This window comes from Gallinula chloropus, assembly GCF_964237585.1.
Source record: "Gallinula chloropus genome assembly, chromosome: 19".
NCBI lineage: Eukaryota > Metazoa > Chordata > Aves > Gruiformes > Rallidae > Gallinula > Gallinula chloropus.
This window is the reverse complement of record NC_140104.1, coordinates 4,056,517-4,084,355: the sequence shown is the minus strand read 5'-3', so window position 1 is coordinate 4,084,355 and position 27,839 is coordinate 4,056,517. Positions and strand designations below refer to the sequence as shown.

Genomic DNA, 27,839 nt, shown 5'->3' with positions numbered 1-27,839 from the left:
CCTTCCCCTACAATAAAATACTTTATGAAAACTTAATGGGCAGACTTTTGAAGCCAGATTTCTCAGTTCTGCGTTTGGCTGATGAGGTGATGATTGATCTGATGGTATAAACACCTGTAAAATAGGAAGGGATAGTTATCCTATTGGATTAGTGTGGATTAATTCATTAATGTTTGTAACAGGTTTTCAAATCCCTTGGTGCTCTAGAAATCCCAAGCTTTGTTGATATATTCCTTATTTAAAAATATGGTTGACTTTAATGTGGTTAATGGAAGGAAATCCAAAGCACTTTCAGTCCTTGAGCCAATGATCTCCACTTTACTGCCTGTGGAAGTATTTCTGCGAAATTCAGCAATGGTTTAAGCTGGTACTGGGAGTTGAAAGTGGAATAAACCAGTGTCTAGAAATGAAATTATAAAAAAGAATCGCATAAAAGCCTCTGCTGTGCAGGGACCGTGTTTAAACAGTGCAGCAGCATGTCCTGTGAGATGTGTAACTCCAGGGAGATCCCCGCAGGGAATCCTTTATGTCCGGGAGGGAAAGCAGGGCTTTCAGGCTGGGAGCGGGGAAACACTCGAGTAACACGCTGGGATTCCTGGAGCAACGTGGAGAGTCCCCTGCTTCGAATGAGTAGTTGGTGCCCTACATACCCTTAGCCGAGGGTGCAGGGACCCTGGAGTGGTGTAGGCGCCCGTAGTCCGAGCGCAGCCCCGAGGCCTCTGCGGCCGGCGCTGTCTGCGTGGCCGGCGCTAGGGGGCGCCGTGGTGCCCGCGGACGCGCCAGGCCGCCCCTTCGGCCGCGGCGGGGGCCTTGGTGAGGCGGCGGGCGGGGGCGCGGCAGGGGGCGCTGCGGTGCGGAGCGCCGGCCGTTCCAGTGGGGTTGGCGGAGGCGGGCGGCGCGGCGCCGGGGACATGCCCGAGCGGCGCCGCCGACATCAACAATAGTCCGCGGCGGCGGCGGGCGGGGAGCCATCGCGGGCGGGGAGCTGCGAGTGCCGCCGCGCCGAGCCTCTTCCTCCCCCCCAACCTCCCGCCCCTCATGGAGGGGCTGTACTCGCTGGGGGTGAGCGTGTACTCTGACCAGGGCGGCAGGAAATACATGGAGGACGTGACCCAGATCGTGGTGGAGCCCGAGCCGCCGGCCGAAGCGGAGAGGGGCCCCCCGCACAAAGGCGGAGCCGCGCCCGGAGGCCCGAGCGCCGCCGAGCCCCTCGCCGACAGCGGCCGGAGGAGAGGAGGGAGCCCGCGGGCGCCGGAGGAGGCAGCGCTGCCGCTCGGCCCCGGCTCCGGCCGGCGCCCGCGCCGCTCCGTGGCCTTCTTCGCCGTGTGCGACGGGCACGGCGGCAGGGAGGCGGCCCAGTTCGCCCGGGAGAACCTGTGGGGCTTCATCAAGAAGCAGAAGGGTTTCGGCTCGGCGGAGCCGGCCAAGGTGTGCGCGGCCCTGCGCAAGGGCTTCATCGCTTGCCACCGGGCCATGTGGAAAAAGCTGCGTAAGTTACAGGCGACTGGCGCTTCCAGCCGCCCCCTGCGCCCCCGCGGCCCCGTCCCTTCCCGCCCCGGTCCTCGCCGCGGGAGCAGGTAACGCTGCCGGCCCGCGGCCTTTCCGCCCCGCCGCCGCGCCTGGCCGTGCCTCTGTCCTGGCTTCCTCTTTTCCTTTCTGCAGGGCCCCGCGGCGAGGACTAAGCGGGCAGCAGACCCTCCTGCCTGCCTACCTACCCCCGAGACGCCGGTCGCTCCCTCTTCCCCTATGCTGTTGTCCCCTGAGCGTGGGACGTCCCGCTTTTAGCCGCCTTTTTCTTTCCCCCCCCGCCTCTTCCCCCCCCCCACCCCCGCTCTCCACCAACCACTATTGTGAGTTGCGTGCCTGAAAGCCTCCCTCCATCTCTGTGGAGGAGCAGGGCACCCGCGCTGCCGGTGGCATCGCTGCCATCTGTGTGCAGGGAATGGCGGGGGGGAAGCGGTGTGTGGTGTTGGCTTCAGCAGTTCGTATAAACCAGAAAAACAGGAGGGCAAACTGGGAGAAAAGACAGAATCGGAAAGCTGAGGACACGTTGTGCTGTGCAGCTGGAGATGGTGTGATTATAAAGCTGCAGTTTGTTTGCAAGGGTGTTGCAAGGTAGTTCTCCAATTTCATTTTATTGGGTGGTCTTAAATTTGCTGCCCTGGGGAATTGTGGGGCATCCTCCCCCTTAGATTTCCCTTGTCCAGAGTATCATGGAAAGGAAAAAAAGCCCCCATAATTCTAGCAACCTTGAGTGGGCTGGGACAGTGTTTTTTCCCTAGCTGTCCCTCGATTCTGATTGTTTCTATGGAGCCCTGATGGAAGGATTCAGGATATGGCTGTGTCATAAATGGTAATCATTCACTCATTTTATTGTTTGATCATCATGAAGTATGCAGGCTGCTTGCCAAAACAGAAAACACAGTCGATATCCTGAAGACTGTATAGATTGATTGCTTAACTGCAATAGGATAGAAGTTGAGGTCCTGAATAGGTAAGGAGAGGACATTGTCAAGGCAGGTTACAGTTATCATTCTTGTACTTTTCCTTTTCCCTGAGGTCTAGTGAGTGTGGAATTAAGTTTCTAAAAGGTGGTGGGTTTTTTTTGTTTACTTTTTCTTAGTAAAATGAGGATTATGGTTTAGAGTATGGAGGTTGTTTATATATAATGCATAGAACGTGTATTCTGTATGCTATTATGTATTCAGTGGCTCCAGAAAATAGAAGAACCATGAGCAGCATAGGAAGACAGGCAGGTAGGAGGGTAACACTGCAAAACTGAATCAAAACCACAGTGATATTGACAGTTGGGCCTGGGATGCAAACACAAAAATCAAGAATTGGAACTTACATCACTGTGGGTTTTCGGTGAAGTGATTCAGGAGAGGGGAGGTGTGATCATAGTGTCAAAACAGTTTAATTTTCCTATTTTCTTGAATAGCAAAATAGAAGTTGTGCGAATGTCACGTACTTGAAAAGATATGGGGGAAGGAATGGCAAGGCTGGGGGACACTGGTGTTGGGCAGAAAGGAAAAGGGTGAGTTTTAGAAGCAACAGAAGTTGGCCACAGCCTGGATGCTGGGGAAGGAGTTGTGAGTGGCACGTGACCTCCCGGGCTGCAGCCGTGCGTGATAAGGGCAAAGGTGTGTGAATGGGGAAGATGGTATGGGGGAGCCAGATAAAATGTTCAGCTGTGTAGCTGTAGTAATCCCAGATCTGGTTGGCACTGTAACTGTGACTACAAAATGGGGAGAGGTGAAGTGACAGAATGCAGGAAATACTATGTAGTAAGGAGTATTTAGCAAACAGTGCTCAGCTTGTGAAAGCAGTTTGAATTGTTGAGAAACAACACAGCTCTGGGTAGGAGCATTTGATGACAGGCTTGGGCAGGCTACATAGTAAACTACGTAGCATGTTTGGTCTTCTTGATTTCTGCTGCACATGCATAACAGCTAGAGTTCTATGGGACAGAAGCATTACTCTGCTTTGTAACTTGTCAGATGAAGTTGTAGCATCCTGGTGCAGATTTTACTTACAGTAAATAATTTTGCTTATATGTAGAGCAGATCTTTGTGTATTGGTGATGCTGTGAACATGAAATGGAGACTGGGTATTTTGGTACCTTGAAACGGAGTGGGGGAACGGTTTTGAGTTTTGGTGTAAAGGATGAAGCCTGTTGCTTCCAGTTGATGGCAGTTGGAAGAGAAGCTCATACTCTGCTGCTCTGTCAGTTCTTGGAAGCTGTGGGGTCAGTCATCCCAGTGTCTATCTCCTGTGATAGACAGGAAACATAGTGATAATGAGAGTACCAGAAAGAATAAACCACAATTTTGCCATGGCTAATTTTTGTGGGGTTAATTATACACTAATTATCTGTATGCTAAAAAGTTCTAATTTAAAGCCTGTATCCAACTGGCAGCGGTAGGAAAGGTGTTTACAAGAAGTATACTCAGGAGGTCCTATATTTTGGTGTGACTATACCAAGGATTGTGTTGGTTTATGTTTCTTTGGCAATTCATTATTTGCAGAGCCAAGAGCTTGTTTTGAAGTGGTGTGTTTGACTTGATGCTATTAAAAGCGTTTTTCAGCATTGCTAGTTACAATTTAGAAAGACTTGCATACTTCTGCTTTGGTTATAACTCCATTAAATTTAATTGAAGCAATAAAAGTCAAATACGATTTTTATCTCTTGTGTAATAACAAGTTTTTTGTATTTTTGACATTAGAGTCATAATTTCAGTATAATTCTTAGAAATGTTTGTGTTTATGTAAGGCTTATGTGAGGAGGACCTAGGCCACTTCAGGCAATACAGATTTTCAGGATAAAATTTGTATGGTCTATTGCTGTGGGAAAAGTTCATGTAGCATTTATTGTTTGAAAGTTTAATAAGAACTCGAGAATCAAATTAATTTGAAATGAGGTCTTGTAGTTCCACTTCATGTATATAAACCCAGTCAAATAAAAGTGAAATATATTCTTCAGCAATTTTTGAATAGCAGAACAATCCTGAATCATTCTCAAAAACAAACAAGAGCAGGACTTCCACATGTATTTTGGAGCAGTCCATGTGTTTCAGATCACACACGAACACACATCGTAAGTGAATTTGCTTTTTAGGCTGTGGCAGAGTGTCTTTTCTGTTAGAGATTTGGTATCCAGGTGTAGTAACACGTACTGTTTGGGATGGATTGTTTGCTTTAGACTAATTCCTGCCCCTTGCTCTAGTCCCATCAACAAACAAAGGGTGAAAAAAGTAAGAAGTAATTGCAAGTTGTGTGCAGACAGCTTGTAGTCTTAGGATGCTGCATGGATTTGGCTCTTGAAACTGTTTCCTGATGTAAGGAAGAAATCAGATTACAGATTTGATAGCTTCAGAGACCCTGAACACTTGATGTGTGTTTGGGGTTTTTTTTTCCCCTTTTTCCTCTTAGAGTGGAAAGTGCAACTCTTAAACTGGGAAATGTATTTTGTGGGCAGGTATTGGGAGAGTCTGTAGCAGGCGATGTTAGTACCCAGCTAGTCACAGATGCAGGTTTAACTCCTGCTCTCCACATCAGCTGGTTCAGTGTGTGCAGTGCAGAGTTGCACAAGCAATGTGATTTTCAGATCTGAAGCCCTCTAGGTGTAGTGCAGTCGTGTCCATCCTGGGATGTATTGCTGGTCCTAGTACGTACTTTAATCAGCCATGACAATAAATGGAGGATTAGGGATACAGGCCCACAAGGAAACGCTGCCTGACTTTGTCTTTCCAGAGGACTACCTAGAGATACTCTAGGTTAGAGTGGTGGAAGTGATTATGTCATCTATGGAGGTTTTGGGTATATCTTTGAGGTGTGATTTCATTTTGAGGGCTTTGTTGTAATTTCAGGATTGGAAGGGATGTTATTAATACCGGTTGCGTACTTAAGAAAAAGCTTGTGTTTCTGTTGGAGCTGGTGTGACCAGGTAGGGAAAGAAGTGGCGGGTTCATATTTAAAGAAGAACAGCAACTGGAGATGATGTTTTTACAAAAGGAAAAGTTTAATGCATTGCTGCTCTTAAGTGTTAGCTAATATATGCTCTCAGTTAACTTGTTGGAGGAGAAAATGCCTTTTGATCATACCTGGTCATTTGGACTATTGTGGTATCTTACAAAAGAAATATAGGCCTTTTTAAAAGTTAACATAGTATTTTGTATCCTGCATCTCAATATAAGAAGAGAACAAGGTAACAAGAATAGGTTTTAAAAATAGAGCTTGGTGAGTTTTGCTGGATCATGGTAGTGTGTAGGAAAATAATTCAGCAAGGAAGGAAACTTGATAGCAATGCGTGTTTGTATTTAAGTGTTCCATGTAGTTTGCACTTTCATTTTTTTCCCCAAATGAAAAAGGGGAAAGAAAAGGTGTAACCAAGTGAAGTGAAATGCTTCCTGTCCTGGGCAGCAGGTAACAGAGTCAATTTGCTGGCTGATGTGCCAGCTACAAAACCAGTTGGGTTTACAAACTCACAGTTGCGAAACAGAATGAAGGTTGGTGTTTTTCAAGTAGAGGGAAAAACTGTTTTAGAAAGAAGTCCTGTTGCGTAAGTTCCAAGATTGGTTAAAGCACACTCTTGATAACTGAGGAGTTGAGTAAGTGGCTTCAATTGCAATACTTGAGTGCAGAAGAAAACTCAGGAGTTTTGACACTTTTGTTAATTTCTCTAAAGAAAGGAATATGTGATGCTACACATGATACTTGTCTGTAAACAGGAACAAGGCATAAACTGAAATCCCTCGATGACAGGCATGTCTGATTTCTGGTTCTGTTGGAGCTGAAATGCGAGGCTGCTGCATTATTCTTTTAAGTGCACGATTTCACTCTCTGGGCTCTTCATTCCCATAAAGGCTGATGCCACTCTCTAATATATTTTATTGCTATTGAGGGGCCGTTACACTGACAGAAACTCGTTAGTTGCAGCTTGTTTTCTGTTAAGTGCATGGTTGAAGTCCTTATTACCACTTGGCTTCCTCTCATTTGCTTTCCATTTGGAATGTGTTAGATTTAATATCCACAGTTAAAACTGCCAAACAAAGTACTTCCAATAAGCTGATTGAATGTTTGTGTTCTTGAAATAAAGCTGGTCCTAGGGAGAAAGTGTATTTTAGTATTTAAAAGCACAAAGCTAGAACTCTGTGTCAGAATTTCATGTTTAAATTATGCTGGCTATCTTGGTAGCAGCCACTGAGGAAATGCAGCTTTTTATCATCAGCCCTTCTGTAGAATTCCGCCACTCCTTCAGCATGTCTTCTATGGATCCTTTCTTGCCTCAGCCATCTGAGTATCCTTCAGTGGAACTACAACTTATTTACCTCCTAATCTTCTGCTGCTTCTTAAAACTTCTGAAGTTTCAATATCTATTCTCACAGAAGGGAAGGACCTACCTAATAGTGTTGTGTGTTGGTTTATTTTTCCTTGTGTGTGTTGTGCCATGAGAAAAGCAATAGCACAGTGTGCTGGCAGCTGGCTGGGGTGTTCCTGCAAACAGGACGTGCGTCGCAGTGGAATTTATGTCGTGCTGTGTGTGACTTGTGAAGTGCAGAAGATAGAATGTGACAAGGAGATGAGTCCTCCTTCTGAGTTTGTCTGCAGACATGAGGGGAGAAGAAACATGAGGTTGCTTTTGGCAGTTGATATCAGCTAATTTGGAACTTGAATTCTGTTCTCTGAGGGAGCTGAAGTAGGGAGGAGGACCAGTATATCTAATATTTCTTAACTGAAATGTCTCAGTCATTTTGTGGAGCTTTGGAAGAATATGAACTTGGGTGCATAGACACAAAAAATGGACAGGAGGAGGCACAAAAGAGACATTTGGATTGAATGTAAATTAGGGAGAGTGTTAGAATAAGAAATCAACATGAAGTGTTTTGAGGGCAAAACAGTGGAGAGAGGATATTTCCCTGACCATTTCACGCTAGTATAGGTGTTCTATTGTTCTGAATTCAAGGGATATCTTCTGCAGAAGGTTTGAAACTGGGTTATAAATAGCATACTGAAGTAGTCAGTCCTCCAAAAGGAAATGTGAATAAAGCAGCTGAGATGTTATTCCACTTAAAGTGTTGTTCAGCATATAAAAGTAAGAAAGCATTTTCTTTCCTCCTGAGGGGATCAGGAATGTCCAGAAAACCTGATCAGGTAATTTTCTCTGCACATTTGACTGGCAATTTATAATGTTTCTGCCTCTTCAGATCTTAACCAAATGCTTGATGGGTTCTGTTCAACACTCAAGGACCACATCTTTTTCCATAATCTTCTAGTGATGCTTGGAATATTACACCAGAGGAGACAGGTTTTTTTTAATCCAATCTTGGTGCCTTGATACTGGCTTTATTTATGTGTGCCAATTGAAGCTGCAGCAGGGGGAGTGATGTTAAAAAATTTGGGGGGGACCTGAGGGTGCTGCTTTGCCTGGGTTAAGCACATGTGAGCCTCTGTGACAAGGCCTTCATCTTAATCCTCAACACGTTACCAGTTCCACAGAATTAAAACCAAAATGATTTTTTGCCTTTTTTTTTTTTTTTTCCTCACTGCAGCAGAGTGGCCAAAGACCATGACAGGTCTCCCAAGCACGTCGGGAACCACTGCCAGTGTGGTCATTATCCGCGGGTCAAAGATGTACGTGGCTCATGTGGGCGATTCAGGAGTGGTGCTCGGAGTCCAGGACGACCCCAAAGATGACTTCGTGAGAGCCGTGGAGGTGACACAGGACCACAAACCAGAACTTCCCAAGGAAAGGGAGAGAATTGAAGGCCTTGGGGGCAGGTAACTGTGCTTTTTACTTCAGGTTTGGTCTCCAGATGCTATTTGTGTTGTTCTAACTGAAGTAGGTATAAGATTGCTGGTTTTAGGGGGGGCAAACAAGCTGATGAACCACGTAGTCTATCTTACCTATCTATGCTCTGGTTTTTTCCCAGCTGGTTGGGGAATAAGTTATACTCATTCATTGTTACGCTGTTGTGCTTTTTGTTAGTGGTTTATGGTATAAGCAAAACTTTTACTTTTCTGGTGGATTCCCGTGCAGCTGAGGTGTGGTTATGATTCTAAATGTTCACTGAGAACTTTGAAAGTGGAGGTACTGATACTTAACCTACTTTTCATTAAAATATGAAAGAAAATTGCTTTTCCCTATAGATAATGATACAAACTCCAGAATATCCCTTTTGTCAAATGGTGGAAGCATGGTAGTCTTGACACACATACTCTATAATTTCTCAGGCATTTTTGCATTGTTCCTGAGGTTGACAATAGCAGCTGTTGAGTAGGCTCTTAAAGCTTTTGTTTAAGGAACAGAAAAAAACCCCTTAGATATGAAATAAGATACTATATTTGCTGTTTAAATGTATGCCTAAAATGTTAGAATATCACATTTTACTATCTTTACATTAGTGATTTCTTCCCTATTAGGATTTGGCAGATGCTAGAACATCTCCACGTTGTGCTTGATGAGTGTTCCCTGTGAGTGGGGAGGAAAGCAGGCAGGTTTATCAGATGGCACTAATGTTTTGAGACAAACCTCAGGGCTCGCATTTGGCTTAGCTTCACAGGAGCTCTCTGTTCTCTCGTTCCGCAGTACCGCACCAGATGGATGGGCACAGTTTCCTTCTCTTAGCAGTTCAGAGGCAGAGATGACTGAAGGTTTTCCTGTTGACATTGTTCAGAGGAGAACCCTGTCAGCTCATTAACCTTCAGACGCTTGTATCTCTAGCAGGAGGAGGTTGATCACTTAGTTGTATTGGTAGCTTTACAGAAAGGGTAACTTGCATTTTTGCTGCATTAGTGTTTGTATAGGTTTCCAAATTGTGTACCTCAGAAAGTGAAAGTCTCTGGAGCTTCAAAGAAGCATTCCCTGGAACTTTGTGTCAACAGGAACGATTTTTTATTTTAAATCTTTATATTTACTCGTGCTCCCTCTGTCTTCCCAAGCTGGCTGTTGCAGACTGTTGTGAGGCAAATGGTAGGAGTGGGGTGGAACTACGCAGCTATGCTCATTAATGCCTTCTCTTTCATGACAAGAAATTGTGAAGACTTAATGGGAGAGCATGATTTAATCTCTCATTTTAATGATACTTTCCTAGTAATAGTCTCCAAACGTGGGATGAGGTGGTCTTTCAGATAATGACTGAAGCTGGCTTTGTGTGGGCATTAGTTGTACAAATGGATGAGATCGACTTTAGGATGTGGTGGTTGTGACTTTGCCGCACTGTGCATGAGAGAGGATGGAGCTAAACATGCCCTTGTTGTTAAGGTCTTTGAAGTTTCAGGAAATGCATCTTGAATAGCTTCAATATGAGGAATCTTGAGGCGGTTCCAGAGCTTCTCAGTTTCTAATTACCAATGGCTGCTCCTTGGGTAAAAGCTAGCTAGTTCTTAACTTGGTTTGGACCAGGTTTTATGAGTTCCTTCTTCCACTGATGACTTGATGGTTCACATTATCTCTGTCATTCTCTCATATTCTCTCTTCTTCCTTCTTTGCCTCCCCTGCCTGATATCAGCTGTCACATTGACTTGCTCTGTAGCTTCTTTGACCGTTCAATGCCATCTGTGAGAATTAAAACCAGTGCTCAATGCCTTAGAGCAGGTGTTAATGGTCAAATGCATAGTTGTTTCTTCCTACCTCCTGCTTTCAGCAGAAAGTAACTATGAACAATTCCTCTTTTATTTCTGCCTTATGTTGGTGCATCATTAAGAAAATCCCTGCGGAAGGCTGCTCTCTTCTCTCTTTTCCCCCAAACTGTACTGCTTTTTACTGCCAGACTTTGGCAGATGGAGAAAACTGAAGGAGGAACTGTATGATATTTCCACCCAAGTGAGTTGACGTTGATGATCCTCATCTGAAGAAAGTAAAATCAGTTTTGCCTTTCCTCCAATAGAATAAAAAGATACTCTTCCATCTGGTTGTTGTAGCAAGCTAGAACTTCTTCCACATCTTCATTCCCCTACTTTTTTCTTTTTTTCTGCCCTTCATCTCTCAATTTTCCCTTTGGCTTCGTAGGGAATGAAAATATATAAGTGATACCATGTGTGTTGAAATATTTAATGGTGCTGTGGACTTCCCTGAGGGTGCTGTCATTATTGACTCCATATTTGCACGTTTAACTGGTTTTGTATTATTAAAACTAACTTTCATTACACCATTTCCATTCCTATTTAACCCCTGCCTCTTTCTGATGGTTTCAGTGTGATCAACAAGTCTGGTGTGAATCGTGTTGTTTGGAAGAGACCTCGTCTGACTCACAACGGCCCTGTGCGCCGCAGCACCGTCATTGACCAGATTCCGTTCCTGGCAGTTGCCAGAGCGCTTGGTAAGTCATGCTGGTGTTTGGGATGTGACACACCACTGCATACAGACCACCAGAACTGGATTCTACTCGATTTTCTTAAGACATACAGCTTAGAGGCAGTCGTTTTCTTGCCTTGACTGCAAGGCCTTCTCAAAGTCTGGGTCCCCTTAACAATATTTTTAATACAATATGGATTTCATTTTTCAAATAAAGCTGTAGGTGTCCTTGGTGAGTGAAGAACTTTTGCCCTACAACATTCAGGATTTTAAATATCAGTCTTAGAAGGACGGTACTTCTGTTTCTGTTGCAGATGAAAAATATGCAAAACAGTATGTGTCTCCAAGATGGAGAATGGACTTGTCTTACTATAGTAGTAGGAATAACTTTTGATCCAGGTGGTAGAAAATGTTACTGCATAGCATATGAGTTATCTCTTGCAGTGAATCAGTTTTCTTTCACGACTCGGCATAGGATGGACAAGGGGATGAGAAGCAGGTCTGTATTTTACCCATAATTTGACTTTGTGAGGGTATTAATAATGGGAAACTATATCTGAGGAGTACTTGATTCAGAGGACCAAGAGTCATGGCACAGTACAGAGAAAACGTGTTATGAATGGGTTCTGGGAAGTACTTTGTAATCATTGCGTGTGTCTTGCCTGTGAGTGTTAGTGTTTTCTGGTTAGGCTTTTTCCTTAAATTGTATTGCAGAACTCCAATCTTCCACAGTTACTCTTGTTTCATTCCTTCTTCCCTTTGCCTCAGTGGAGAATTCTCTAGCCAGATAAACTTGGTATATATTTTGTATCAGATAAAATCGGTTTGATTTTATGGAAATGCAGTATCCTATTTTCACCTGTGAAAACTCTCCTGTGACTTAACTTCTTCTTGGCAAGCTTGACATGAATGTGATAGTGGTGTAAGTGCTCCTAGGTCACCTGGCAGTGTGTCACGGGGACAGTCTGTTCCTGGGACTGTGGTCGTCTTGATAATTACATGTCATTCCTGTGTATTATTTCTGAGGCAGTGATGTCAGCATCACACAGAGTTGTCCAGTGTTGAGATTTGTGCTAACTGACATTGTAAAAGGCACCTATATACAGGGAAGGAGCCAGAGGTGGGTAGGTGGCTGAACGGTGATCTTCTATTAGAAGTAAAATGTTTATTTTATTGACATTCTTCTCTTATCTTTATTACGTGTCATATTTTAGGCAAGGTAGATGCTTGTTTTATGGGTAGTGAAACTTGAGAGTGTGAGAAATCCTTCAGAGTTAACAGATGATGTTCATCCTCTGAGCAGCTATCCCTCTTTTACCCTTTTCTGCAGAAGGGTTCATGTTCCTCCTAGGTTACAAAAAGCGTGCGCTGAATGTTGATGCATCTTTCATTCCTGTGACTGCAAGTTTGTTGGTTGTCTAAATAGCTCGATGACTTTTGATCCAGTTCCTCTCAGCAAGTTGAACAAAAGGATTTGGCTAGGGTTTGTGTGCAGATGGGAATTCAAGGAATGATGCATCTGTTAGCCCCCTCTTGCATTCTTTCCCGTTACGTGGCTGAAGAGGATTACTGGAGTGTTTTGGGTCCAAGAAATGAGAACACCTATCTTTTAAGAATCCTTGGTTTTAAAAGTTAGTGTTTTTGAAAGCTTAGAAGAGAGGCTTAGCATCTTCAAGTCAGAGAAAGACATTTACAATATGGTGGTGTGTTTGTGTGTGTATGCCTGCTGAAGCAGCCTACGTAGCCTCTTCATGTCCCCTTCCAAGGAGGTATGACAAACCTCCTGGAAAAGCGAACACAGCTGCTTCGCTCTGTAGGACCCAGATGGTGCACAGACGCTCACAGTTTGGAAACAGGATTTAACTTCTTTCTGTGGCCAGCATGCCCCTTACACTGCTTACAAAAGACCTACCACGACTAAAGCCGTTTGCATTCATGCTATTGAGGCCTGCCTAACCTCTTGGCTGGCTCCCAGATTGCTACCCTGGTTGGCACAGTGCTGCTACCTTGGAGCCTCTCCAAGCAGAGTAATAACTGTCAGTGTTGACGTATACTGGTTACCAATACTTTGGTCAATCCCACCAAGATGTAGCACAGTGATTACTTAAGTCCAGACTGAGTTGTTGTTCTTGATTAGAAATCCCATACAGATCCCAGACTGGACAATAATTCTTAGTAGGAGAGCAAATACCTCTCAACACTGCACCATGGACAGAAACCTGGAGTTGTGAATTTATGGTATTGGAAGTGGGAAGATTATGAGCTTATAAAATGTAAGATTTAGAAGATGGGTGGGGTTTATTTTAAAGTTTGTCTTTCTCTTGCAAAATTTCAAAATACCTCACTGTAATCTCATCCCTCATCCAGTCCTTAGCTCTAGCACTCATTGCAAGGAGCACAGCAGAGGTGTTAGGAATAGGTTTTAGCAGGAATAAGACACTGAAGTATTGCATTGGCCAAATATTTGGACAACAGAAGGAATACTGGTGCAGTTAGAAGTCCTGCTGGCCAGATAAATTGTGTTCACATTCCCTTTACTGTTCTGATTGTCTACAGTGTCTTTCTGCCCTAAAATAAGCATTTCTGGTATGCAGTTTATTACCCCTGCTTCTCATAACAGTTGTGACTGCATTTAAGTAATGTTTCATTTATTTATAGCCCTGTAACAAGCCAGAAATATTTAGGCTTCATACTGTCTCTGTATATCTATATGCTGTTTTTTCTGGATACAGGTTTTAAGTCTTATACTGAAATATTTTAAACTGCAACAAAGTTTTCTGCATTTTAAACACATCTACTTCTGCTAACCTTTTCTGGGCAATCAAAGCTGCTTTTTTGATACTGTTTTGCTTTGTAGTAAGTACCAAAGATTGTCCTGTGATCTCAGAATTGGTCACCTCAGGTCTTGCTTCCCATTATGACCAGAAGAACATTTTGTTTCCTTAGAGTGTAAATTATTTGAGTAAGTATCCTGGCACCTTTAGTTTTGTGTTATCTGTCCATTTTATATGCCTGTCCCTAAAACAGGTGTGAGGTGACTCACATTACTTGAACCCCCTTGTGTAAAGCAAGGCTGTGAGTGTGCACGTTTCTGGATACAGTAGAGCAGATGCTCAGAGGCAACAAGCCATTAGGAACTTGCTTGTGTGTTTCAAAGAGTCCATGTGCATGGTTACATCATGTATTAGTTATTGTCTCCCTGTGGAGGCAGTAACTTCATGTGGCACTTGTGAAGGCAGCGTAGACTCCCCTGAGCGTGCTTATGTGTGCATGTCTTGGGGAAAGAATGCTGAGAGGGGAAATAACCTCCTCTTTGTACCTGTAACATAACAGCCAGGTACATCTGGCAGAAAGCTTATACTTCAGCTATAACATCTGTCTAAATACATTAACTTAGACCTGGTTCGGGGATATTAAGGACAAAGCTCTAAGTGTACAAGATTGTAGATGTTTGTGTGTGTCAAACCCATTGTGGAAAAATGGAACTAAGAATTTTGATTTGATTTGGAATTAAAATCTGACCAGCTGTGTAACTTTAAAAGATGGTGTACAAAATAGGGGAAGTATAAGAAAGCTACAGTCTGAGCTCTGGATAGCTCATGGTATAACTTGAAACAAAAGCAGAATGTAGAAACCAGCAGACAACTGGTGTGACTAATCACTGAGCTTTGTAGGTTGACTGCAAGCATAACCTAAACTCACTGTAGTTTTCTTAAGTTGCTCTTGAAGTTCATATCCACAGCTGTCCCTCAGTCTGAGGAGGTTGGTTTGGTGGCAGGAATAGGTCTTGAGTGTAATCTAAATCATACAGGATCTCTCTTGTTGGTAAGATTTCAGGTCTAAATCTAGTAAATTTTTATGGAGTTTTTCCTCCTTCCTCCTCCTGTTTTCTTGGGACCTAATACAGAGCCAGGATCTCCAGCTGTCTAAAGGCTTATGTAGTAAGGGACTGCCTTGCAGTATTGTACCTTTTTGCTGTGTGGGTTGCTTTATTATTATTGAGTGATGAAATGTGAACCAAGAACCCGTTAGTTAAACCACTCACATGGCAAAATGAAATATCTCTACCTTGGTTTTTCTGTAGAAATAGAACAGCCTCATCCCCATGGCCTCCACCATACAGGTCTGAATATTCCTAAGAGCAGGAGTTTCATGCTGACCCATAGAGAGGTATGTACCAGAGCAGTGAATGCTCACTGTGTAGCTGCTGCAGGGATGCTGGCTCTCACTGGGATATGGAAGCTGTTTTCCAGAGTTCTGGAGGCTGGAACTGTTTTGTGAAGCACTCTGAACATGCATACCATGAAACCCTAGAGAAGAGGGTATGGCTGACCTCAGATGAGCTACATAGATTCTTGAGTAAAGCTTTAGGGTTTGTACAGGCATTTATTTATTCTTTTTTTTATTTATTAAGTTACCAAATAGAATGAGCACACTTGCTACCCAGTGTCTCCTTCTTCCTTCTTTCCTGTTCCTTTCTAGGTCCTGCCATGATCAATCACATGGAATTGCATAAGTCAGTAAGCTATATTTAAGTACTGCACACCATTTTCCAGCTTTTATTGAGACTTCTGATTTATTTGCTTTTTTATTTGATCTATATAAAAGCAGGCAAACTTGAGGTGTATTTGAGATTCTAGTCTTGTCCTAGCCGTGTCTTGCTCTGTAGTTTGTGTAATTTTCTTCAGTTCCAAGGTAAAATACATACTTGTGCCTTTACAAAGTGCAGGGTATGTACTTTAGTTTGCAGATGTGTATTATACAGAGCATGTGAAGGTGTATGAATCCATGTAGCTCCAGTGAGAGACTTTTGGGGCTCCCCACTCCTTCTGGCAGACTGCTGTCCCTCTTTAGCAGCATAGAAAAGCAATAACAAAGCTTTTCACCTAAAGGTAGAACTTTATTCACTTCTTGTCAGTGCATCCTTCTGTTTTACCTCTCATCTTCAGCTAAGGAAGTGCTGTCTAGGATTTGTCTTTTGAAACTGGAAATTCCACCTTAATGTTAATTTGGAAGATTGAACTCAGTGCCAGAAACTGAGAGGGGCTTTCTGCATGGAATTTTAGCTCTTCACCTCTACATTTGCCCACTGGTTCTTGCAGGCTTTTCTCATTCTCTCCTGTAGCCCCAGACATGCACACACACCCCTCCTTTGTTTTTTTTCCTAGCATACAGGCAGAGATGAGCAGCCCTGGTGAAGACTGCCTTCTGAGCAGCTTTTAATTCACCATTCATTTAAAAATGCAATTATTTAATTTGCTGTGAGATGCTGTCTGTGCTTTCCTTCTCTACACAGTGTCAAGGGTGGCATTCATTCAACAGCTTTCACTGAAACAGCACGTAAAAGCAGCTCCAAGAAAGTCCTCATAAAGTAGTGGTGAAATTTTAAACCCTCAAGCACTGTGTAGTATTTCTGCTCACTGCTGCCTTCTGTTTTGTCCCCATCCCTCAGACTGACCTGTCTTTACCCTCTCTCGGGTTGTAGGAACACTTGCACTGTCTTTAGGCTGCTGTGGAGATGCCCTCTTGTGGCAGTAGGACCGGTTGCTGTGAGTTTTGGTGGAGACGTTTTGCTACCCCAGCTCAGCCTGCGTAGTCCCGAGTGGTTTCTGGCTGTATCCTTGCTGAGGTTTGTCTCACTTCCTAGCAGAGCTGCCTCATGGGCAGTGAAAAAAGGAAGTTCTGCAAGTCTCCTCTTTGTACTAACAGGCTTTTTAGATAAAACTTTGATTTGAAAAGATCTGGGATTAATCAGGCTGGGTTTTTGTTTTGGACTGACTTACAAAAGTAAACTTTTCTTTCCTCTAAAACCAACAGATATTTTTGTATTCAAAACAGCGTGTTCCAGAAATATAAATGAAAGGCTTGATTTATATGACTTCTGGACATACTTTTGTTATAAGAAGGCTTTGGGCTTAATCCAATCCAGTCTACTTAGATGATGGGTGATTTTGTTTGTAACTTCAATTGTGTTTCTGGCAGCAGCTGAGTTACAAGTAGGTTTTTTTATTGTATTTTAAAAGTGAATAGTAAGCAGATAATGTAGACTGTCTTTTGATATATTCTTATATGTAGCTAAATTAGTTTCCTGCTCCTTTAGTGTATGATTTCAAACATTTATTTTTGTTTTTGTAAGATGCAATGTAAGTTTTGGGTAGACCCCTATGTATTGCTTTGGTTGAAGTCACAACTAAGAAACAAGTAGGATGGTATTGGAAGATGTGGAAGGAACTACAGTAATACCTTTTTTTCTTTTTGTTTGAAAAATAAATATGCAACCCTGAAACAAAAAGTAATATCCCTGGTCTGTATTTCTTTAGAGAACAAGATTGTTTAGTTCTGTACATGTTTGGTTTTTAATTCAGAACAAAAATAGCATGGCTTGAAGTGAAGCCTGAGAACTTGGCATTCCAGTTCTGTAATACTAGCCTTTGGCATATCACCTCATCTTGCTATCTTGGCTTCCCCACCTGCTGAAGGGTCACTTGTCTGTGTACTTGCTTTGGGACAGAATTAAAGATTTGAGAGCACTTTGAAGCACCCACGAAAATCTTTACTCCTTGTGGCTTACTGTCTTCTCCTTTTTTTTCCTTCCCAAAACTCTAGCACAGGGTGCCATGTGAAGTGACTCTTCCTAGTTTGTCACATACTCCCCAGCTGCTGTGGGTGCTGTGCTCTCCAGCTGGCCAGAGACAGACAGACAGCTGGCACTGGCATTCTATCTATGCAGCAGCATTGAAAAGCATTGACTTAATCTCTGGTGCTCTGCCCTTTAGGAAAAAATGAAGTACTTTGCCCTGGTGACATGGGTTGGCTTTTGCTGGCCTGGAGGTGGAGGGTCTGTGAGAATTATTCCTCAAGTGAACTGCTCTTTACATGGTACTGATCTACCAAGGTTCATCTCTTGCCTGCTTGATTAGTCTGAGTCTCTGGATGTATAGAAGTGAGCTGATGTAAGATGAAGACTGAAGGCAATTTTCCTTTTTCTTCAGGGCAATTGCAAGTTACTGGTTGGTTGTTTCTAGGCAGAGGAAGGAAGAATCTGGATTTTTGAGTGCCTTGGCCTTCAAATATACTTAGTGGGATTTTTCCTGGGGCAAAGGACAAAATTATTAAATTGTAATTTTTTGTTTTCCTTTTGTGACACCTAGAGCTCCAGTTAGCTGTCTGGAGTTGGTTGTTTAATACCTGATTGAGCCATAATGCTCTTGCATTGTACAACTTTGTAATTAGGTTACTGTGCATTTCCTACAGGTTTTTGAGCTTGAATAGATGAGTACAGTTGAATGATAAACCTCCTGGAGATTGTTCTCATTGCATGCTTACAGCAGACTTGGAATGCTGCTTTGACAGAGGTGATACTACAGGAGATGGTTTGAAAGAATGCATTTTTGCAAAAAAAATGGGTGTTTATTAAACAGTCTTTGAAGCTGTGAGTCCTTGAACTAGTCTAGGTCCTGTTCACCATTAGCTTTGAGGAAAAATCACTTTTCTCTTGCTGTATCTAATTTTCCTTCTCTCTGCCCCTTAAAAATGACATTAATGTTGTGGAGATGTTGCTTAGCTGCAGAACTGCATGTGGCTTTGGCCAAACATGCCCCATTATTAGAGCAGCTGCCTGGTAAGGCAAATCACAGTGTGCCAGCTCTTAATTCCTGCAACAAGCCCACACCTAGGTGTATAGTTACGCTGTGGCCTTCAGAAGGGCAAGGTGTTGTTGAGGAGTAACACGTGCTGGAAGGCTTTCCCTGGCAAATGGGAAGGTTGAGGGTTTGGCCTGTGATGTGCAAGGTGTGGCTTCATTGCCTGTGTTCCTGGAATCCTCTGTGTGCCCTTTGGCAGGTGTATAATCCTTGGAGTCCCCTTGATAACCACTGTGATATTCCTAATTATGCCTGTGAGGAGCCATCCTCCTCTTGCAGGAAGATTTTCTGAAATCAGCATGGTTGTTACTCAGCTGGTTTCTTAGAGCAGCAGATGGACATGACAACATGGATGTAGATGAACCCAAATTAAGTAGCATCAGGTTATTTTTATCATACAGCACGTTATTTTTAATAGACAAAAAATGATTCAGCTAGTAACAGTTGTCACTTCTGAGTATGAACAAACTAGCAAATAAAAACATAAAAACATTATGCATGTTGGAAATTGATGCTGCCACTGATGCCAACCAAGGTCTGGTGGCTGGAAGGCACCAGGCTCTTGTTTGCTTTACCTGCTGTGCCTGTGACAGGCATGATGTGGAGAACTCTGGGTGCAGGAAGACGTGTCCTGGCGATTCATAGACAATAATGACTGTGCTGGAGCTCTGCTCTTGTGTTACAGTATTTATTTTGATCTCCTTGCCAGCTGGCTGGCTTTGTTGTGAGTCTGTGGAGGGAGAATGCACCTCTATACGAGCAGGCTTGGCTTTTAATTAGCACTTATTAGAAGCATGTGTTTGTCTGCTGCTGCTGCAATGAAGGTGAATTGGGGCTTTAATGAGGATGGACCATCCGCGCTTGCTGTGGTGAAGTGGGGTAATTGAGTTGAAGTGTGTTCCCTTTCCTGATTCTGGAAAAGTCTTTTCTACTGGCTGATGGCTTAGGGCAAAGCTAATGGAAGGAAGTAGGAAGACGCAAAGCTTATTTATTATTGTTAAAAGGGTGGTGGTGGATGGGGAAGAAGGCTACAGGTGTGCTTTCTGAAGGCAGCAAAAAACAAAGGAAACAACCTTACAAAACCTTACTCTTAAATTGGAGTTCTTAAGCTTCTGCATACTTTTTGACTTTGCCATTTTAATTAATTTCTACTTTTTAAGCCATGTGTTAGGCATAGAAAGGTCTAGCCAGTGCTTCCAAATGGTGGTATTTTTTGGTTGCTTCTCACTAGAAAAAGCTATTTATGAATGAAAAAAAATAAACTAAGGTGTTAGTGCAGCATAATATTCATTTGAATGCCCACCACTGGAAAATGTGTGGTTTTTATTTATCTGATAAATGAAATTTCAATAAATTCATATGGAAATGCATTTTTCTATTGGAGTGTTTTTATGTGAGGATGGTTTAGAGGAAGCACTCAAACCAGTGGATGTTTTGAATGGGATCTGTTACTCAGACTCAGTTCAGGCCATTGTCACTGGTGAGGTGACCCCAAACCCATTTGCATAGCATGCAAGATTTAAAAATAGAAAGGCTCACTGCATGAGGCCTTCCAAGGGAGAGGCTTTAGCTCTTATTTTCTCCTTTCCTGCTGGAACCCAGGCACTACTTGTGTTCCTGTGGCTTCTGGCCAACTCCAAAATTTGGCACATGGTGTTCAGCTGGAAGGACACTCTAACAGAGTGCTGCATGGCTTTGAAAGTGCTGCTAATGCTGTGGAAGGAGAAAGAATGGGGAAAAGAAATTACTAGGGGAAGGGCTTCCATCTCCTCCTCTGTGCTCTCCCTTTGTTCCTTCTCTGTGGCACCTGCGTGCACCAAATACATACACAGCAAGACTTAACCCTGTGTTGCTGTATTGCTCAGATGGCTGTGGAGGATCTCAAGGGTTTTTTTTAAGAAAAGATAGTTTAGCACCTTGAGTGTAAAAAAACGTGGGGGCTTAGTTTGGGGTTTGTTTTGAGGATGGTTGTGTTTTCTTCTACGGGCAGGACTTGTTAAGTGTGTAGGACAATGTGCCATCATGATGCACATTGAAGTCTAATGTTGTATATGAGGTTGGAGAGAAAAAGGGTGTTACATGATCCTCCCCCCCCAAACCCAACCTAGTTCTGTAAAGTGTACCATGAGTTCCTGTACAAGAGGTAAGGAGTTTGTCTCCAGTCTTTCAACTGTACTGGTGACAGGAAAGGCTGATTTTTGCAAGGTTGGTGTGGGTTCCTCAAAGGCTTTGCTCCTGTTTACGTACATCTTCAGTTGTTCAGGTAGGTTTTACTGTGGATATTGAGGTTTCTCTCTTTCCTGGGTATTCATCTGTTACATCTGCTCTTCTGAAAGGGTTAGTTTTAAGAGAAGATAAAACCTTGCATAAACAGAGGTTGTTTTGAATGTGGTTTTATTTAAATTGCTACATATTAATGAATACAATTGAAAAGTGGCAGGAGCAGAACAGTAATTGTGCTGAAATTGTTTTGTGTTCCTGGTGGTAATTGTTGTCATAGGAAGGTTTTTCTGTAGCTTCCAAGACTCCTGTTTTCATGCATAATGTAACTCAAACACATCTTCTTTTTCTAGGTGATCTTTGGAGCTACGACTTCTACAGTGGTGAATTTGTTGTGTCTCCTGAACCTGACACTAGTGTGCACACAATTGATCCCCAGAAGCACAAATATATTATCCTCGGCAGCGATGGGCTGTGGAACATGATCCCCCCTCAAGATGCAATCTCCATGTGCCAGGATCACGAGGAGAAAAAATACTTCATGGTGAGAGCAGTGGCTAGAAGTCAGTCTGGAAATTTCATGCCTTCTTCCTCTAAGAATTGCCTAGCCTGGCAAGAAAAGGACTGAAAAACAGCATCAGTGTTCAGCATATCAAATACCACTCCTGTTAATGGTGTTAGAATGATTTGGTTGTCAATTTTGGGGCATGTGACTACCAGGATGGTATCTGAGTTATAAAGAAGACAACATGTTCCTTCTCTAAGGAAGTTAGAGAAAATACTGTCTGAAAATGAAATCTATTTCACATTAAAATGCATGTTGCAATGTAGACAAGTGTTTATTTTTTAGATGACTTGTGCAAAGTCTGAATTAAATTATTGTCTGGTTTATTTTACAAAACAGTTGAGAATTTTATACAGTGGAGCATTTGATCATCAGATAGTAAATAGTCTGTAAACTCTTTGAGGGACTTCTGGAAAGACTGTTGGATATGTTACAACCATGCTTTTTGTGCAAGTCATTGCATCAGGTTTATGGTTTAAAGCACTGGCATATACATGGGTTCTACCCTAAACTCACTTTGAAGTTTTATTTCACTAAGAAGAAAAGTATGTTTTGATTAATATTTCTTCTTGTGTGTCTGAATCAAGCTACTAGAGCACATGATATGTAGGAACATGCATCTCAGGGCTGAGTCACATAAACTCTCCCTCTTCCATTTATCAAGTGAAGTGGGTCTCACTGCTGTTCCTGTCTCATTTTCCTCTAACATAAAGGGAGAGCACCGACAGTCTTGTGCCAAAATGCTGGTGAACAGAGCACTAGGCCGGTGGAGGCAACGCATGCTTCGTGCAGATAACACTAGTGCCATCGTAATCTGCATCTCCACGCTGCAGGAGAGCAAAAGCAACCTGGAAAACGAAGAAGAATTGTATCTCAGCCTGGCAGAGGGGCCGTGCTATAGCAGCCCTGATGTGAATGGCATGACACCCTCCCGCTGCTGTACACCCCCTGTCAAGGTAACACGTCGTTTCAGTGTTTTAAATGTTCCACTTTGGGCTGTGGAGCTCACTAATGAGTCTTTTCTACCTCTAGTAGTAATTTCTTGTTATGCAGCTTGCTGGGATGTGTAGGACTGGTGTAATGGCGTAGTCAGACCACTGCCAGCAATTGAACTAACACTTGTAGAATCTACTGTCCTGTCAAACCACTATCTAGTTGTTTTTAGCTTGTTTGATTGTTTTTTTAGGCAATAGGTATGGGTAGGTAACATATTTCAGTTGTAGGATGGTAACTCCAGTGCAGTTACCTGGCCATATCCTGAGTATTTCCATATACAAAGCTTTGGATAAATAAGCCAACTTCTACCGATGGAACTTTGGAACACCAAAGGCAGAGTGTGAAAGTATAAACCTCTCAGAGTTGCTGAATTCAGGGATGGAGTGTTTTCCTAACTCTTAAAGTCCTCATCATTTATTAGTAGATATTAATCTGTATTCCTTCCTTAACAAAGAAGAAATGATTACTGTAATTTGATGCACATAGACCACACAATTCTAGGTGCATTGTTTCTTAAAAGTAAGCTTCCCAAGACACACACCCCCCACCCTCCCCATCTCCCCCCCAAAAAAAAAAATCAGAAGTAGGCTGTTGAAAGAGAGGGATCAGACTGGGTGGGGGTCAGAGTTGTGAAAAAGAAAAATCCTGAGTGTGTTCCCTTAGAGAATCGGGCTGGGCTGCAGTTCCTTCTGCTCCCCTGCCATGTACTCGTATGGCTTTCCCAGCTGATGAATTGCAGACTGCTTGTGGATGTGTTCTTAATCTTGGTGTGGTTTGGTTTTTTGGATTGTGGGTTTTTTCAAAGTAACCCCTGGGTTAATGTATTCAAACACAAATGTTGTAAAGAATGTTTTCTTTCTGGACTGGAAGATCTTACTTTCTTTCTCTGGTTGATTTAATGTTCTTTATTAGAGGAAAAGCTGTTATAATACAAGGTCTTTCTTCAGGTTAGAAGTTTTAACCATTAACATAAAGCAGAGCTGTTCAGAAGCTTTTTTTTTTTCTCTTAAGAACTGTAGTGTAGTTATGAGTGGATGCTTGAGTCCATAATTACCAGCTGCTCCTCATTTAAGTAACTGTCCTTTGATGTTCTGCAGTATCTTTGGATAGCTGTCCTTTGGGTAAAGTAAAAAGAAAGCAAAAATTAAAAAGGGAATCCTTAACATTCCCTTGGTAGAAACAAGCTGTTAATAAAATGGCAGGCTCAACCTTTCTGTCTCCTTCCCTTCCATCCAGTGTAGCAAAACACATGAAACAAGCTTAAAATTTAGCAAAATCTTGCGTGAAGAAAAACTATGTGAATTCTAAATACTCCTGAACTTAAGCTGTACTATATGTTTTGTGTCTGATCTGTTACCTGTACTCACTGACTGAATGCTGTGCTGTGTTGACTGCAAAATGTCCAGGAAAGTAGCACTTCTGGGTAAGGGCTTGGTAAAAATCCTGGCTGTTTTCCCTTAAGATTCCTCCTCCCCACCTAAGTAGAATCAGTGATGTGGGAGTCCAGGTAACCTGGAGCAAGTGGCCACTGAGAGTGAAGAGATCAACATTTCAGACAACTAACAACTTCAGTCTTTGCAATGTAGATAAGGCCTATTATTACTACTATTACTATTATTGCAAAACCCAGAAGAAAATTCTGAGTGGCTACAGGTCTGCATTGGTAATACAGGTATAAACTAGTTGTGGTTTAATGCAAAAGGTCTCTTCATGGTGACACTGGTTCTATTTTACTCCAGTTTAAAAAACATGGATCCTATATTCTCACTACTGTTCTTTGTTAAAAGTACTATGGTGATGTGAGCTGCTGCTTTAATAACAAGCATCCAACTGTCCTCACAGAGCACCTGTAAACAGCAGAAGAAAAGGACTGGGAGAAGGAAATTGAAGAGGGACAGAAAAAGACAGCTATACTGACAGAGTACTTTTGAAATACTTCAGAAAAAAGACACACTGGCTTTCAAAAAGTACTTTCAAAAGTACTCTGACTGTTTATTGACTTGCTGAAAGAAGCAGGGATAGCCCTGGCTCCTAACAGCTGCTACCTTCCAAAACAATTAATTTGGAAAAGACCAAATCCATGTTTCTCAATTAAACAGAAATATTTCTTAATTGCATATCCATCTGGGAGCAATTGCTAATACCAAATAATTGAGGGATTCCTGAGGCCAGTGATAAAATCTGATTAGATTGTTGAGAAATGAAATTGGCAATTCATGTTTTATTTTTCTTGGTTTATTACATCCCTCTTCAGCTCTCCATCCTCTGACTTCATTTGGCTTCCCAAAGCCTTCTCCATTAGCAGCTATTCACGCTGAACAAGAGAGGTTGGCAGCAGCAGCCAGGCTTGCACACTGAAAGCATAAAACCCAAGTCATGGGTAGAGCCACAACTTGAAGAATAACATTGATCAGATGAAGTAATGCTGCCTGAGCTGCCCTGTGTGTGTCACCTGCCTTTCTGCCAGAACTGAGTTGAAGAATAACCTTTAAAATCCCCTCCATAAAGGTGTTCCTCCTTGTTGCTGTATGTAGTGAAAGACTCTTATCTGAATGGTCTTATCTACACGTGGGGGAGCAACAGGGGAGTGGAAAAACAAGGCTAGATGCTAGAAACAAACCTGATCTTCTCTTTCAGAGTGCATTTTATTAAACCTTAGCACTAGGTGTTTTTCAGAAGTGCTGTGCAGTGTGGCTCTCCTCAAAGGTGAACTGAAGTTGTTCTGGGCTGTACTTTCACAAGCATCACCTGTTTGGTCTCTGAGATGACGGGATCACTTGCTGTGGTTCAGCACTGTGTGCATCTGAGCTGTCAGCCTGTTATTTTCTCAGAAGTCATTTGTCACTTGCTGTATGCTGATGGTATGTAGAGTAACGTGGCCTTGAAGTTTACTTTTGAAGGACTTGCAGGGTAACTAGGGATTTCTTCACAATTAGATCTTTAATAAGGTTGTAATTTGTATCTTCGGGGCACTGCATAAATACTAATTTAATAATCCCCCTGTGGATAGGGAAAGCCAGTATTGCCCCATTTTCCTGCTGGTAAAACTGAGAATGAGGCAAAGCCACTTAGTAAAGGCTGTGGAAGGGAGGAGTAGCTCAAGGTGGGGTCTGAGTTTAAAGTCTCTGTTGTCAGGACATCGCTCATGCTAAGCAGCATCTCTTCGACGTGCAGAATAACTGAGCTCCTCAGAGTGGATAGATGTGCTGGGAGGAATGGAGTTGCTTTCATTCCAAGCTTGTAGAGCATAAAAACAGGCAATAAAAACATGCTACTCCCACAGCAAACAGGCACTTTATTTTTAGAACAGCTTTGCCCCATGCTCCACCTTTTTCTCTGCAATCAGGACAGCTACAAGGAGAAGAGCTTCTCAGTCTCCCTGATAATCTGGTTACGCAGTAACTAAGAACACGACAGGCAGCAAAGGTCAGGAGGCTCTTTCTGCTCCTGGGCCTGGCAGTGCTGGGCCACCTGCTGATGTATAAAATGTTCAGAAGGCAGCGTAGGTGCAGACAGCACGATGCCTGAAAGAGGGAAGTCATGTCTCTGCTGATGAAAACGATAGGCCAGAGATTGCAGGCACTGCTTTGTGCCAGGCTGCCTGAATGAACAGCAGATGCATGCAGATTCTTCCCTGGTTTATGGATGAACAGCCCTCTGAAGGAACAGATTACGTGTCTGCCATTGAGATGCTTGTGGATTTATCAGGTGACTGATAGAAGTGTTTTTATGAAGTCAGTGTGCACAAAGTACCAAGTTCAGGTCTGTGTTTTGAACCTGTTACCACCTCTCAGCACGGAGAGAAGGTCACTTGGTTTTGCAGTAGGATTTTCCTGTCTCATGGGGTTTGGAGAGGTTTGGTCATGCAGAGTCTCCACTCTGGAAGGATAACACGGGGGAAATAATTATATTTATGCCTAAATAGTTTCTTTCTTTTCCCTCTCAGCTTTTAGAAGAAGATCCATGGCCACGACTGAATGCTTCTGAGACGATTCCTCCCCTCATGCACAGCAACATGATCTCAGAAAAATATTTAGAGCTGCCAAATGAGATTGCCAAAAGCAGTTTACCTTCATCAGGAGCAACCTTGAAGGAGTCAGGCCCGCAGGAGGAGAAGTGTGGCAAAGCATTGGCTTTGAGGACACACGAATCCTACAGTAACGGTTTGTCAGTCAGTCTCTCCCCTTCCAACTCCGCAAATTCAGGCACGGACCAAAAAGGCTTCAAGGTGTCTCCTAATGGCCAAACAAAAGCCCAAGACGCAGAGCGGACACCCACAGCGAACTTTAAAAGGACATTGGAAGAATCCAACTCTGGCCCAGCTGTGAAGAAGCCCAGACGTGGGCTGAGTCGAAGCCTCAGCGTCCAACCAGAGGGCATGGCCGCAACTCCGCAGCGCAAGAACTCAAACAGGCTGACCATGCGGCGCAGCCTGCGGGGCCAGAAGAAGCTCAGCAGTTCGCTCTTCCACCCGCCCAGGAAAGCAGTCTGTGTGTGCTGAAGGGCATTCGTGTAAGGGAGTGTATTTTTGGTCTGCTTTTAGAATTTTGAAGTTGGTGCAGAAGTCTTGAAACTCTTCCCGTTTTATCTTTTTTTAAAGTAGAAACTTTTTTTGGTATCAAAACAGCTTTATCCCAGCCTTGTACTTGCTTGTATTATAACTGTGAATTTTGTAGATGTGTAGGGTATAAGTCACTGTAAAATGTGTGTAAATTTGTATTCCTTCATATAAATGTAGTCTCTTTTCTTCCTTGTATAATTGTTACAGCAGGGCTAAACCTTGTTTTATGGGAAAAAAAAATCCTTTTTGTTAATTTACTAAAGTCATGGATTTGTACACGCTTCTTGTGATGAGAATTTCACAACTTTTTAACTAAAGTAAATTATTAAACAGAATGGAAGATATGTATTTTCGTAGTACTATACGTTCCACCTAAAGTATGTCTTTTAGAGAATACACTAGGTCTATATTTTGGTTTTAAATTTTAGATTTCTCTACTCAGAAATGAAATGTACGTGGAAGCGGAGATGTTGAGTCTTGCTTTACACAGCTCAATGTCGATCTCTTTATGTTAATTAAAATACTATGCAGTATCTTATTTAGTTGTATTTTTTGTAACATTAATCGTCAGCGTATTTAGCAAGAAAAAGTGTGTTTTAAAAACTCTTTGACTCCCAAAAGCATCCTAGAAAGCCATTCCCATCCCCTTACAAACGATGGCATTTTTATCCAGGCATCACTCTGCCCTACGGAGACAGGAATTTTCTGCTATTCCAATACCAATGGTGCTGCTAATACCTTTCAACGTAAGTTCTTAAATTATTTTATGACTCTTTTCATTGAGTATGTGGACCATGTGTATGTTCACCTAAATAAAACACATGAAAATTTGCTGGGGGGTGTCTTTTTATTTTAACTTTGGTTGAGCATGTTCCTATTTATTTTCTATTCAGTAGAAGCCAACGCTCCTGTTCGCTGTGGCTACACAGCTTATGGAGTAAGACATCCAGATAGTTCTATTATGGAGCTGATCTTGGCACTTCATGCAGATGTTTAAGCTGTGGCAATATAGAGCTTGCACTTAGTTCAATGAGGAAGTAAAAGGCTGGTATTTTATAC

General features: G+C 42.7%; 1 protein-coding gene across 1 annotated transcript; it reads left to right on the top strand.

Annotated features, from left to right (window-relative positions):
• Positions 1-1,038: 1,038 nt before the first annotated feature.
• Positions 1,039-27,605, top strand: PPM1D (protein phosphatase, Mg2+/Mn2+ dependent 1D; the record flags this gene model as incomplete). The annotated part of the gene is made up of 6 exons (XM_084272828.1): positions 1,039-1,489; positions 8,052-8,280; positions 10,696-10,820; positions 21,012-21,202; positions 21,937-22,179; positions 26,166-27,605. The coding sequence occupies 6 exons, from the start codon at positions 1,039-1,041 to the stop codon at positions 26,718-26,720; spliced, it is 1,794 nt and encodes a 597-aa protein (XP_084128954.1). The 3' UTR covers positions 26,721-27,605.
• Positions 27,606-27,839: the final 234 nt, after the last annotated feature.